Source organism: Propithecus coquereli, unplaced genomic scaffold, assembly GCF_000956105.1.
Source record: "Propithecus coquereli isolate 6110/MARCELLA unplaced genomic scaffold, Pcoq_1.0 Scaffold235, whole genome shotgun sequence".
Lineage (NCBI taxonomy): Eukaryota > Metazoa > Chordata > Mammalia > Primates > Indriidae > Propithecus > Propithecus coquereli.
The window spans coordinates 763,356-776,151 of record NW_012147897.1 but is presented as its reverse complement, the minus strand read 5'-3'; the positions used below and the strand labels follow the sequence as shown (position 1 = coordinate 776,151).

Here is a 12,796-nt window from a genome sequence, read left to right as displayed (position 1 = left end):
GAAAGAAGAGAATCTATCAGTTTCACTTTCAATGATTACAAAGAACTCTGACTAAAAAGCCCAAACAAACAAAAAACAAGAAAAAATAAACAAATATCCAATATCAATACTGAGAGTATGTGAATAGCAAAATTTTTTTATTCCAAGTAACCATAATCAGAAGAACACATTTTTCCTCTCGGGCCTTTACACTTTAATCCACACACTGGTCCTGTGGAGTAGGTGTTGTTTTTGTCTGCATATTACACATGTAGGGGCTATGCTGAAGACTGGGGGAGGTGGGATCTAAAGATGGATGTGTGGATGTGGAGTCTGTGCTTTTAACACTACATTGCCTCTTAGTCAACTTGATTCCAATCAATTTATGAAAGGAACTGATAAGTGTCTTATGTTTGAGGGCTTTTCAAAGAGAGTGCGTTCTACCTGTGACTGGCAATCATGCCCAAAGTTGAGTGACTCCATCAAGGGGCCTTTGCTGTTCTGGCACTATGAGCATACCTTCCAGATCTCCACTGAGGCCTCCATACTGACTTAGTCAGGGTATAACATGATCATTGTCCCTTAGCAATAAGAGATTGCCAAATAATCCTGATCCTCAAAAAGTCTTTAGGTGAGCCCTGGGTCTCTTACTTTCTTTTGGGTTATTCTAAAAAAGAATGGCTGTTGTTGCTTTCCCAGGTATAATTTACTTCCTCTTATACTAAGATTTCACTAATGTGGAAATGATAAACACATTTCATTTTACACGATTGAAGTGGTTGTCTGTGGTTCTTTGGTTGAGAATGACTTTAAGGCTACATCCAGCCTCAGGGAGAGTGAAAAGGCACCATGCTCAAACAGAGGCGTAGGCACGTGCTCTGGGTGTTTCCACTCCTGCCCCCCATACATGATCTGTCACCTTCATAAGAGTCCTGAGTATAGGGAATATATGATGGGTAGGGATGGCATCCTTTGTGGATAATCAAATAATTCATATTTTATATTACTCCTGTATTTATATTAACTGGGTTATTATGTCCTCAGTCTCTGACTCAACAACTTGTAAGATATTGATTAGAAAGAGGGAAGAAAGGACAGGAGAGGCAGAGGATGTTTTACCTAATGGGTTGGTACTACAGTGTGTGCTTTAAACTAAATATGACTTATTTTTACTTGGGCGAGTAATTTTCCCCCTGGCCAGTGGAAAGCTTCTCAACAGAATACACTGTGGAGTAGTAATTTCAGGGATTCTGTCCTCTCTTACACTTTGCCTCCCCCTTACATGCACACCCATGTGGAAATAGAATGGCTCCATCCCTTGGGAAGTGAGAGTCTAACATATTGTTAATCTCTGTCACTGTATTTTTAGGACACCACTCATCGGGATCCCACAAGTTCCCTTCCCATGCTGACTTCACACTGACATCATGGCAGATAACCACTCCCACTTCCAACATCTTTACTTTGTCTTAACTGGAATTCCAGGGCTTGAGCAAAAGTACTATCGGATGGCATTCCCGCTAGGTGCTATATATGCCATTGCCCTCTTTGGCAATGGTATCATCATCTCTACCATCAAGTATGAATCGTCCCTGCACATCCCCATGTACTACTTTCTGTGCATGCTGGCTTTGGCAGACATGGGGCTTGCCCTTTGTACTTTGCCCTCTATGCTAGGCATATTCTGGTTTAACTACAAGTCCATTGCTTTTGATGCCTGTCTTGTTCAGATGTACTTCATCCACACCTTCTCAGCCATCGAGTCTGGTGTGCTGGTGGCGATGGCCTTTGATCGGGTTGTGGCAATCTGGAGCCCCCTCAGGTACAGCACCATCCTAACCAGTGGTGTGGTCTGCAAAACGGGAGTGGTCATCTTGTCAAGGGCAGTCTGTGTCGTCTTCCCTGTGCCTTTCCTTATCAAGCGGCTCCCCTTCTACCGCTCTAATATCTTGTCCCACTCCTTCTGCCTCCACCAAGATGTCATGCGCCTTGCCTGTGCCAGCACCCGCGTCAATGGTCTATATGGCCTCATCGCTGTCATCTTCACCAAGGGTTCTGACTCCCTCTCCATCCTCCTCTCCTATGTGTTCATACTCCGAACAGTGATGGCTATAGCCTCAGGGGAGGGCCAGCTGAAGGCGCTCAACACCTGTGTTTCTCACATTTGTGCTGTACTCATCTTCTACGTGCCACTCATTGGGGTGACTGTCATTCATCGCTTTGGAAAGCACCTGTCACCACTGACTCATGCCCTCATGGCAAATGCCTACCTTCTTGTACCTCCTGTGCTGAACCCCATAGTCTATACTGTGAAGACCAAGGAAATACGGAGAAAGATCATCCGGATATTTGTTCAGACCAAGATTACTGCGGAAGGTTAGGGTTGGCCAGTTTGAGAGAGGAAGAATCTGTTTTGTAAAAGCTCAATTATGACCAGGAGAAATAAAGATATATTTATTTATGTATTTATATTTTACATTTTATGTGTGATTTGAATTGGGCAGAAAAAGATTTCCCTGCTCACAGAGAATACTTTCTTTCCTTGTGTCAAACTGTCTTTTGCCTAATTCAGAAAGTGCAGCATCCATAAGAATTGTTTGATGTTCTGTCCTGTAACTACACATTAAAGGCATATAACAGCTGAAGGTAGGGAACATTACTAATTACATTTTTAAATAACTCTTTTGAACAGAAATAGACCATGGGTTTTTAATGCCCTTAAGTTCATTAAATTAATTTAACATTCCAGTTCAAGAGTTAGGAGTGGCCTCCATGAGCCTAGTAGGAGAGAAACAAATTGTACTCATTAAATAATAAGAGAATACCTGGGGAGAATGCATTAAATTAATGCACATTTTATTAAATGCATCTTATTAAAATAAATTATCAATCAGAAAAATAAAAAGAATCAGAAATTCAAAAAAAATTCAGAATTAAGAATACAAATGTGTACAAATGAGCAAGGGGCCAGCATTGTTGTTGAAGAAAGACTGAGGGTGAAAGCTCTTCCATATGAAAGCTATGTGATGCTGCATATTCTCTTAATTTCTCTTACCATTGTTATGAAATTAAATTTAATCAGAAATTTAATAGTGCTGTGCAACTATAGGAAGTGTTCAAGAACATTGAATGTAAGAGAGTAAGAGAACTCGTGTTTGTGGACTATCCACTAAGTGAAAGACACAGTGCCAGATCTCTTATCTTATTTGATAATCACGGCACCCTAATGAGGGAAAGTGTTATGCACCATTTCCAAATGAATCTATCCATGCACAGAGCAACTGATTTGTTGGCCAAGGCTTAGCCAGGCAGATTTCCTAAAGAATGTTGAACACCATCTATACCATAGGAGATAGATATATAGATGCGTTAGGCAAAAAGGTAGTGAAGAAACTCATAGGAGTGGCTTAAAGAATTATAATCAATTTTACTTGAAGGCAAACTAAGTATAGGAAGCAGTGGGGAACCAAGGGCAACACATGTAACCTAAACATCTGTACCCCCATAATATGGTGAAATAAAAAAAAAAAAAAAAAAAAAAAGGTGCAGGTATACACTGAGCTACCAGTATCCGTTTACATGCTGGGAATGATTTTCCTAAAGTATTTATGGTTTGTTGAAATCTAACAGAATAGATTCTTTGAGACTTGAATGTCATTATCTGTGACTCAAACCGGTGACTATTTTAGAAGTTTGTAAGACTAACAAAATAAGATTTTGTGCACAAGAAAAGACTATTTCCATTTAAATACTGCTTACATGTATATGAAGCCTGATGGAATTTATTTCGATAGTTACTTTCTTAGATAGATTCATAAAAATAAAATTTATTATTCTTTTCTTAAATCTACAAGAAATAAAAACACATTTCAGACACCTCAAAATAATATAAGCATAAAATATAATTTAACTCTTCTGGACTTTGTGGGGAGACTTGAGCTCTACCATGCCTGGAGAGCCTTGTTAAGAGTTAGCCAACTTTATTACAGCCCTGAGTCTGGAGCAGGGAATACAACCCTGGAGCTGTTCCTGTTGTTGTTAAGACGCTAGATCTAGTGCTACTTTCTCCAATGTTGGGGGAAAGGTCCTAGAAGCAGTGTAATGCAGCCATCATTGTTAAGGGATGAACAAGACTCTTTGAGGACTTTTAGATCTTGGGTGTTTTCAACCATAGAGGATGCTTGAAATTTGGGTGATAAAATTTAGAAGTATTCTAAATCATACTCCACGTCTTAGAGACAAATAGAAATGTTCCTCATAGTTGCTATCTTTGGTGCCTTAAGTACATAAAGGTGGCCTCAGAAACAAGTACAATGGTGAAAGAGTTTGTGTGTTTCCCCATATCCCCTTTCTGCCTTCTTCACTGTTCCCTTTAAAGGTGAAGAAGGTAGCTGCAGCAGTAGCAACACCTGAAGTATTAGTAATAGCTACAGTACCAACTACTAACCACAGTAACTAGTGTTTTTGTGGATTAAGGTACTTTAAGATAAGGCTTACTTTTGTGAGCCTAATGTAATCACAAAGTCATTTAAACATGAAAGATGGAGGCACGGGCATCAGTATCAGAGTGATGTGATATGATATAAGATGGACTTGACTTTTCATTGTTGGCTTTGAAGGGATCCACTAGCCAAGAATGTAGGAAGCCTCTAGAAGCTGGAAAAGGTAAGGAAATGTTGTCCCCCAGGACCTCCTGAAATACATCACTGCTGAAACCTTAATTTTATCTCAGAGAGACTCATTTCAGACTTCTGACTTCTAAAACAGTAGGATAATAAATTTGTATTATTTTAAACCATCAAGTTTGTGGTGATTTGTTACAATAGCAATAAGAAACTAATATAGGGATTGATGTTGAAAATAAAAAAAAAATAAAAGTGGGTTTTGTGCACTGATAGAAATGCTTCTAAACTCACCTCCTAATTCTTTCCATTTGAATTCATCCTTAGACTGTAGGCAGCCACCTCAGGTGGAAACCATTGTCTACTGTTCAAAATGCGATTTCCACTATTTTATAAACAAAGAGGTATAACTTTAGAAAATAGAAATCACTATTTAGAGGTGGAAAGAGACACAGGCAATTCAAAATGATATATGGTCCCAAAATGCATTGCAACAGGCTTTAGGATGTGATGTTATCCCATTTATGTATCTATAATATATTTTCATAGATAAGCATCACACATCAGTGGGCATTTGAAAAATGCATACATAGATGTATGGGCATGGATGTGTATCCACTTTCACATATGTGTGCACTTCCATACAAACCTACACAGATAGATGTGTATGCACACAGAGATATATATATTCACAACTCTATGCAGCAATGGAAATAAATTCACACATCTCTAAATACTTGTGCACATAATTTATTACTCAAATGTTGACACATTCACTATTATGACTTGTATAATGACTTAGATAATTTTTAACACACTTAAAATCTCATAGTATTACATGTATTTAGATCCATATAACTTTATCTGCACATCGTATATTCATATATACACGAAAACTACGTGTAGAGTCAAATTCAGACCATAAGGCCAGGCGCGGTGGCTCACGCCTTTAATCCTAGCACTCTGGGAGGCTGAGGCCAGTGGATCGCTCAAGGTCAGGAGTTCGAGACCAGCCTGAGCAAGAGCGAGACCCCGTTTCTACTAAAAAAATAGAAAGGAATGATCTGGACAGCTAAAAATATATATATAAAAAATTAGCCGGGCATGGTGGCGCATGCCTGTAGTCCCAGCTCCTCGGGAGGCTGAGGCAGAAGGATCTCTTTAGCCCAAGAGTTTGAGGTTGCTGTGAGCTAGGCTGATGCCACAGCACTCTAGCCCGGGCAACAGAGCAAGACTCTGTCTTAAAAAAAAAAAAAAAAAAATTCAGACCATAGCCTGTTTCTGTACAAAACTGTGGGCTTTTAAAAAATATTTTTAAAGGGTTGTATTAAAAATAAAAAGGGAGAGAAGGAAAAGCATAGAGATGGTATGTGCCTGAAAATTATGAAATATTTGCTTTCTGGTCATATAGAGAAAAATGTTGTTGGCTGCTAGATTACAAAATTATACATGCAAGTGCACACACGCTTACACACAATCATGGTAGCAGAGATGAATAGTGGGACTGGGTTAACAGGAACTTAAAATTTAGGAAAAATGTTTTATCTCTTCCATAAAAAATACAAAAACTAAAACACATGGAGCAAACACACAAATGTTTAAATTTGTCCACCAGAATTATGCAAATACAGGTGTTACTCTCTGTATTTTTCTATATTATTTTAATTCTTTCCTCATCTCAGCTGTCTCACTGAGCATCACTCCCAGAATCACAGGCCCCAAACCTCAGCTAGATCTTCAGTACCAAACGCCACTTATCAGACTGGACAGTAGCCTGAGGCAGGGCAGTGTGAGTGAGTGCAGCACCTCAGGGAGCCGAGGAAGGGTTCCTCTGACACCAGCAGTTATTACTTAGGTGATCAGCCACCAGCAGGAAGATCATCGTAAGTGGCAAAAACAAATGGCCATGCATGAGCCTTTGTCCTTTCATGGAAAGTCTCTGAGCATTTCTTGGCAAGGGTAAAGAGGAGGTTACATCCAGATGGAAGAAATTAGAGGGTGATGGATGGACATAGAAAGGTATGAAGGAGAAGAGAAATAGTAGCTAGATTTTCTTTCTACTGCCAATGTTTTGAAAGGCCTTCTGCGTCAAGCTGACCTGAGTTAGGAGCTATGGAGGAGATTTAGTGGTATGTATGGACATGTCACAGAGAGAAGAGAAGTGTTAAGGCTGGATGAGGAGAAAACACTTTCTCCTTACAGTACTGAGTGCCTCAGTTTTTCAAATGTGGTTAATGCTTTCTTGACACACCACAACTGCCATTTGTATGTGCTTTAAGCAATCAGCACCTTTCCGTGCAATTGCTACTGGCCCTGCTCAGAATGGTCACAGCTCTGTCCCTTCTCTCCCTGTTATATTGATCTATCTTTCCATAAATATAAGGCCACCCCTATGGTACGAGGGAGAGTTGGCAATTACATTTTGTAGGATCCCTGTCTAGATAAATGATTTCATTAAAACTGCTTAAAATTAAAAGTCCACTAGCCCATAAAAGGTGTAATTATTTGTGGATGAAGTTTTAGAATAATGGATAGATATGAGCTTTTGTTTTATCAGTTTGCTAGGACTGCCACAAATAGAATGGGTTTAACAATGGAAATTTGTTGTGCTGCAGTTCTGTGTTTTTGTTGACTGTGAGGGAGAATCTGTTCCATGTGCCTCTCCTAGTTTCTGGTGGTTTGCTGGAAACCTTGGCATACAGATGCACCACCTTGATCTCTGCCTTCACGTCCACATGGCATTCTCACCATGTGTGAATCTGTGTGATCAAATTTCCCCTGTAGATAGGGACTTCAGTCATGCTGGATTATGATCCCATCATATTCCAGTATGAACTCATCTTAATTTAAATACTTGTATCTTCAAGGACTCTATTTCCAAATAAGAGCACATTCTTAGGTACTGGGAGTTAAGGCTTCAACATTTGAACATTGAGGGGGACACAATATAACCCATTAATTGTCCAATCAGGGCACATACATTTTCTTCTTTGTTTTTTTGAGTTTTTGTTATTGCAGGGACTAAGCCAGTCATTACAATGCTGATATCAACAATATTCTCTGTGAAATTGGAGGAAGACAGAGTGTAGAGCTAGATATTTCCCCTCTAACCAGGCTTGATTCTCTACTTGAATGTGGTAACATGCCCCTGATGTTGGAGAAGATAATGGGGAGAGTGCAATGCTTAGGTGAGTAAGAAGCAAATAGGCAGGAAAAAGCCACCCCATGTCCCACTTCCACAGGTCAAAAATGAGGAGCTTTAACCTTCACCATCAGTCCTGGAAGTTCTGCTTCCAGAGGAGATGCTAAAAGTAAAGAAAGATACAATATATCATTAATTTTTATATTAGATACATGTAGCATATATATGTGTGTGTGTGTGTGTGTGTGTATACAAGCACCCATATGTATGGAATCAATGACATGGAAGAACATGGGACATGGGATGAGTAAAAGAACTAAAAAGATGGATGTTATAGTTAAAGGGCAAGATGCTCAAAAATTTAGTGGTCTAGTAGCTCTGATCTGTGACAAGGTCTAGGCCGTGTCCATAGGTGCAGGGAATGTGGCCAGCGTTCCCTGCAAAAAACCGGGTCCCTTTGGTAGAGTTGCAAAGGATAAGAAAATAATAGAGAAAATGGAAAATGGAAGAAATAAAAGAATACACTGAGACAAAGATATAGTTTTATAAGTTTATAAAGATTATAGGCAAAGAGGGAGCTCAGGGGGCTCAGACCTCTCTGTTGGTCTCAAAAGCCCCAAATGAGGTCTTATATGGTAACTTATAGAAAATAGTGAACAATTGTCAGGGGTAACAGATTTACATAACAACAGGTAGTACCTCTCAGGTTAACAGATTTTCAAAAGGCTTTTACAGAAGGGTTCTACAGATTCTTTAACTAATTCTATTTACGTGAGCAAACGGTTACAAAGTCTTTCAAAGGTTAATTTCTAAATTCTAAGGTAAGTTTATCATTTAAACAGAGGGGTTAAACAGAGATATGTAAGCTCCATGTTTATTAGGTTATCGTGAATGGAGACAGGTAGTCTAGAGTGGTTTAAACAAAAGCTTTGCTTTTGGCCATTTGGGAAGCTGTCCTTTCAGGGAAGCTGTTTGTTCCGGAGGGCACTCCATTGTCAGCTCTCAGCCTATAGTTTTTAACAGATTCGCTTGTGCTTTACAAAGCAAATGCAATTCTTTAGGTCTGAGAAACGCGGCGCCTTGTGGGATACAGCCGCTACTGCCTTTCAGAGACGCCCTTCTGAGTGTAACAGCATTCGAAATGCAAACCAACATGTTCACATATTCTTTCAGGGCAAAGCTCTGTAAAACTCTTAAGACAAATCCTGTCCCAAAACACGTTTAATACTAATTCATGGAGCGACACATAGGTGATTGGCTGAGACATTGTGGAGAGAAAGATGAACAGTGAAGGTATGAATGTGGCCCAGCTTTCTACCTAGATATATTGAAGCTTCCCAGAATCGCACATCAATATCCTTGACAACATTCTCTTCCATAAAAACTTCCTTTCTAAACATGCTTCTTGCCCCACCCTTATAACCTTACAACTGAAGATTGGTGTGCCTACAAGTTTATGGTAGCGAACCTTATCTGGACTCCCAGAAGAGCTCAGAAATCCTTGTACATTCTAAGGGAGTCTGGGCTTCAGGGGAGGGATGTAAGCCATGTTCCTAAGTTTTCAATGCGTCCTGTAGAGGTACCAGCTTTGGAAATACTGAAATGACGAGGGGCCTCTAGGAGGGTCAATCAGAAGAATACTGACATTTCTACTACACACTCCTTTCAGCCTGCCATCCTCCACTAAGCTTGAAAAGTCGTGTGGTTGGTCTGAGGAGTGCTTTCTTCAAGGGCCTTGGTGTCATGTCTGTTGGAGCCACTGAGTCATTTGGGACTGTAGAAGAGTCATAAATGAGGAAATACAGGTCCTACCCTAGATAGCACATTCTATGTGGGGAGAAAAGTGCCTCTAAAAAAGAATAAGAGAAAAGAAAGCTAAAGGACTAAAGTTTGATCTGCTTACATCGTGCTGAGCTCTTCACCAACCCAAGTTAAAAGACACAAAGAAAAAAAGTTTGCAACCTGAGATGAAAGCAAAATTTCAATGTACAATGTCAGCCTAATCCCCAAAATAATAAAACCTTGAATATTTCCTGGAAACCTGGACTCTCTAACAAAAACAATTGTATTTCTGATTTTGTAATGCTGATATCTAAAAATAAATTATGACCTTGTGACTATGATGATCATAATCTACCATAAGTACATCAAGGTAAACCTGATAACCCTGGTGATTTTTGCGTTATTTTTCTCCATTTATATGTATGTCAGGTTTTGTATTTTGTGAGGCATGTCTTCTGAAGTTTGACAGCATTGCATTCTGTTCAAATAAGTCTTTATTTCTGTTTATAAATGCTTATTTCTCAAATCTTCCTTTGACATCTCATCAAACATCAGATTAAAAAAAATTAGGAAGTGCTGAGAAAAAATGATTGTGAGAATACCAGCAAGTATATATAGAGACTGAGAGAGAGGAAGCTCCGTGTGGGCTTTAACTGCTCAGGTTGAGTGAAGAGGGCCTTCCAGCCTCACAAAGTCTCAGAAATGATTTTGGGACCATTTCCATTGGAATTCCTTTGCCTCTTTGAATAACACCCACTCAGAAATGGGGGTCTTGGAACCATGCTTAGCTCAGTAAACCGTGAAGCAGTGATAGAGGGTCAATATCCTCATCAAACCCACACTACTTGTAAATACGTACTCCTATGTGTACACACTGATATGCAACCTCACACTTTCAGGTATGTAGCTAGGCATGTACCTTTACAAAACGTGTATATTCAATGACCTTTCACTCAAAGCTTGATGGTAGCACACTAATTACACATACTTAAAATAAATGATTATTTATACTTTCACATATACACATGCTTATACAAACACATACTCAAATTCAAATGCAAATTCTTCTCATCTCTTATGCATATATTTATTAATATAGCTCTCAGATATACACATCAACTTATATGACATATCAACATACTTTTATATTGCACAAAATATCCTTTCAATTGTAAACATGCATACTCTAACAAAAATATATACATACAGATGAGCTCCCACTCATGTAATTTCAATAATACATTTGAAATAATGTATTTATTTTAATACTTTTGAAAGCTTGCACAAGCTTTCAAATCCTCTGCCTTCCCATCTGTGCATACAGGGGAGAAAGGAAAATTAGGAGTTAATGCTTCCAGCTTTAGTCTTCAGTCTCAGAGGAAGCCAGTGTGCACATATGAGGCAGTGGGGCTCAGGGGCAGTGAGAGCACTAACGCTCTGGGAGGGAAAGGCTAGACAGTCCTTTAAATAGGCCCTGATCTGAAGCCTCTGCTAAAGGCTGAATTTCAAGAGCTTGTTAGAACTGCTTATGGTCATGCTCTGCTTGGTCAAACGTAGAGAAGAGTACAGGGTGAGTGATTTACTGTGTCCGAGATACCTCTTCCCTTCCCAGAGCAGCAGGACTCAGAAGCTGCGAGAAGCAGGAAGGCCAGGCAATGCACTCTGCAGAATGGCCTGACTCAGTGGGAGCTTCAGGGTCCTGGGATCTAGGACCATGGGGCTTGGTTCTGAGATGGGGAGAAGATTCAGTGCTCCTACTGTATCTGTCGTCCAGGAGAGCTTACGGAGGTAAGAAGACTGCCTCCACACACAACACCTCTGTGAAGGAGGTTGGCACTGAACCTCACCCTGCTCCAGCAGTACTGCTCTACCACTCAATTTCAGATATCCCATCATGAGAAAGGAGAGTCTGGATTTCCCTGAAGCTATTCCTTAGTAAGATATAAACCTATTTTATTTTTTATCCCCTCACTGGCTTGAGCAACACAGCTGACTAATGGACTTATTAACTATTTCCACATAATAGATGGAATAACTGTGGTTCCAACAGAGCCAATAAGTAGTATTGCTCGACTTAAACCCGTCCTCACAGATAAAAGCCGAGCTCTCCTTAGTGGGAGAACATGGTTCTTGGAAATATTTTTCTGAACCAAAAATTAAGCATTGGTTTTACAACTTTGATTTTATTTTGGGGAACAGAAAAACTGAATCTAAAGTTAAAAGTTTGATTACTCTAGATATAATATTTCGAAAGGGCATGACAACTTCAGCTTTTAGTATGCTTTAGGCTCCTAAGAGTTTTAGCCTATGAAATAATAAAAAATAACATACTTAGTAGCAGTTTAGGGGAGGAAGGAGTATTGGGCAAGAAGGGAAATTATATTGTTCTTATTTTTCCTATCTTTTAGAGAATCCTACCTTTTTTCTACCTACATAATAGCTATAGGTTTGCTCAGAACAAGTACTGCTACCTTGAACATGGTGAAAATTCAAAAACACACTTTATCTGGGCTCCGGGGACTCTGCTCTATCCCTTTTTGCCTGGAAAAGTAGGAAAAAGAAGAACAATGTAAATGAACACTACAATGGCTAAACTGACTACTTGCAACAGAAACTATATGACCTATAATTCCTCAAATTTTTATGATCTGACTTTTTACATAAAAAAGTTTGCTAACCCCTAATCTAGTAGGAGGTTACACTGAAGATAATACATTTAATTTCAGGTATACAACCAGTCACTGAGTTATTTTCCAGCCCCAAACCTCATGGTAACGAATTTAAAGTCAAAGATAACTCAACGTCTACACATAAACTGCCCTACTGGCTTCCTACCCTGAGAAGTTACCCAAGCAGCTTAACAGAAGCATAAAAAGATGTGTAGGAAAGTTTGAAAAAAATGAGATTTTAGCTGTAAAGAATATAGGGGCAGGGATTACTATTTTTATTTGTCAAGATAGTTTTCCCTTAGCAGATTCTATTTTCAAGAAAAGTGCTGATTCTTGAAAAATAGCTACACTTGTGGCTAGTATGATGTACCCCATTTTGATGACATAAATATGAATAAAGAATGAAAACTATCATCATTTAATGCTGCAAAATTTTGTTTATAAATACAGTTGAAGTCATTCCAGTTTATCGTTAAACCCAATGGCCCTATTACTTAATTGCCCCATTTAAAACACTTATAAATAATAATGACACTTGCTTTGATTGTTGTCACCTGCAGGGAGTAGATTACCATCCCAACAGAGAACATATTAGCCACACT

The 12,796-nt window shown here is 39.2% G+C and overlaps 1 protein-coding gene across 1 annotated transcript; it reads left to right on the top strand.

The window, feature by feature from the left end:
• The first annotated feature begins 1,406 nt into the window (after positions 1 to 1,406).
• Positions 1,407 to 2,360, top strand: LOC105811465 (olfactory receptor 51H1-like). The gene has a single exon (XM_012645660.1). The coding sequence runs from the start codon at positions 1,407 to 1,409 to the stop codon at positions 2,358 to 2,360; it is 954 nt and encodes a 317-aa protein (XP_012501114.1).
• The last annotated feature ends 10,436 nt before the right edge of the window (positions 2,361 to 12,796 follow it).

Bases quoted from the DNA above. Each gene is read 5' to 3' on its own strand.
- LOC105811465 (XM_012645660.1), top strand. From the start codon at position 1,407: ATGGCAGATAACCACTCCCACTTCCAACATCTTTACTTTGTCTTAACT.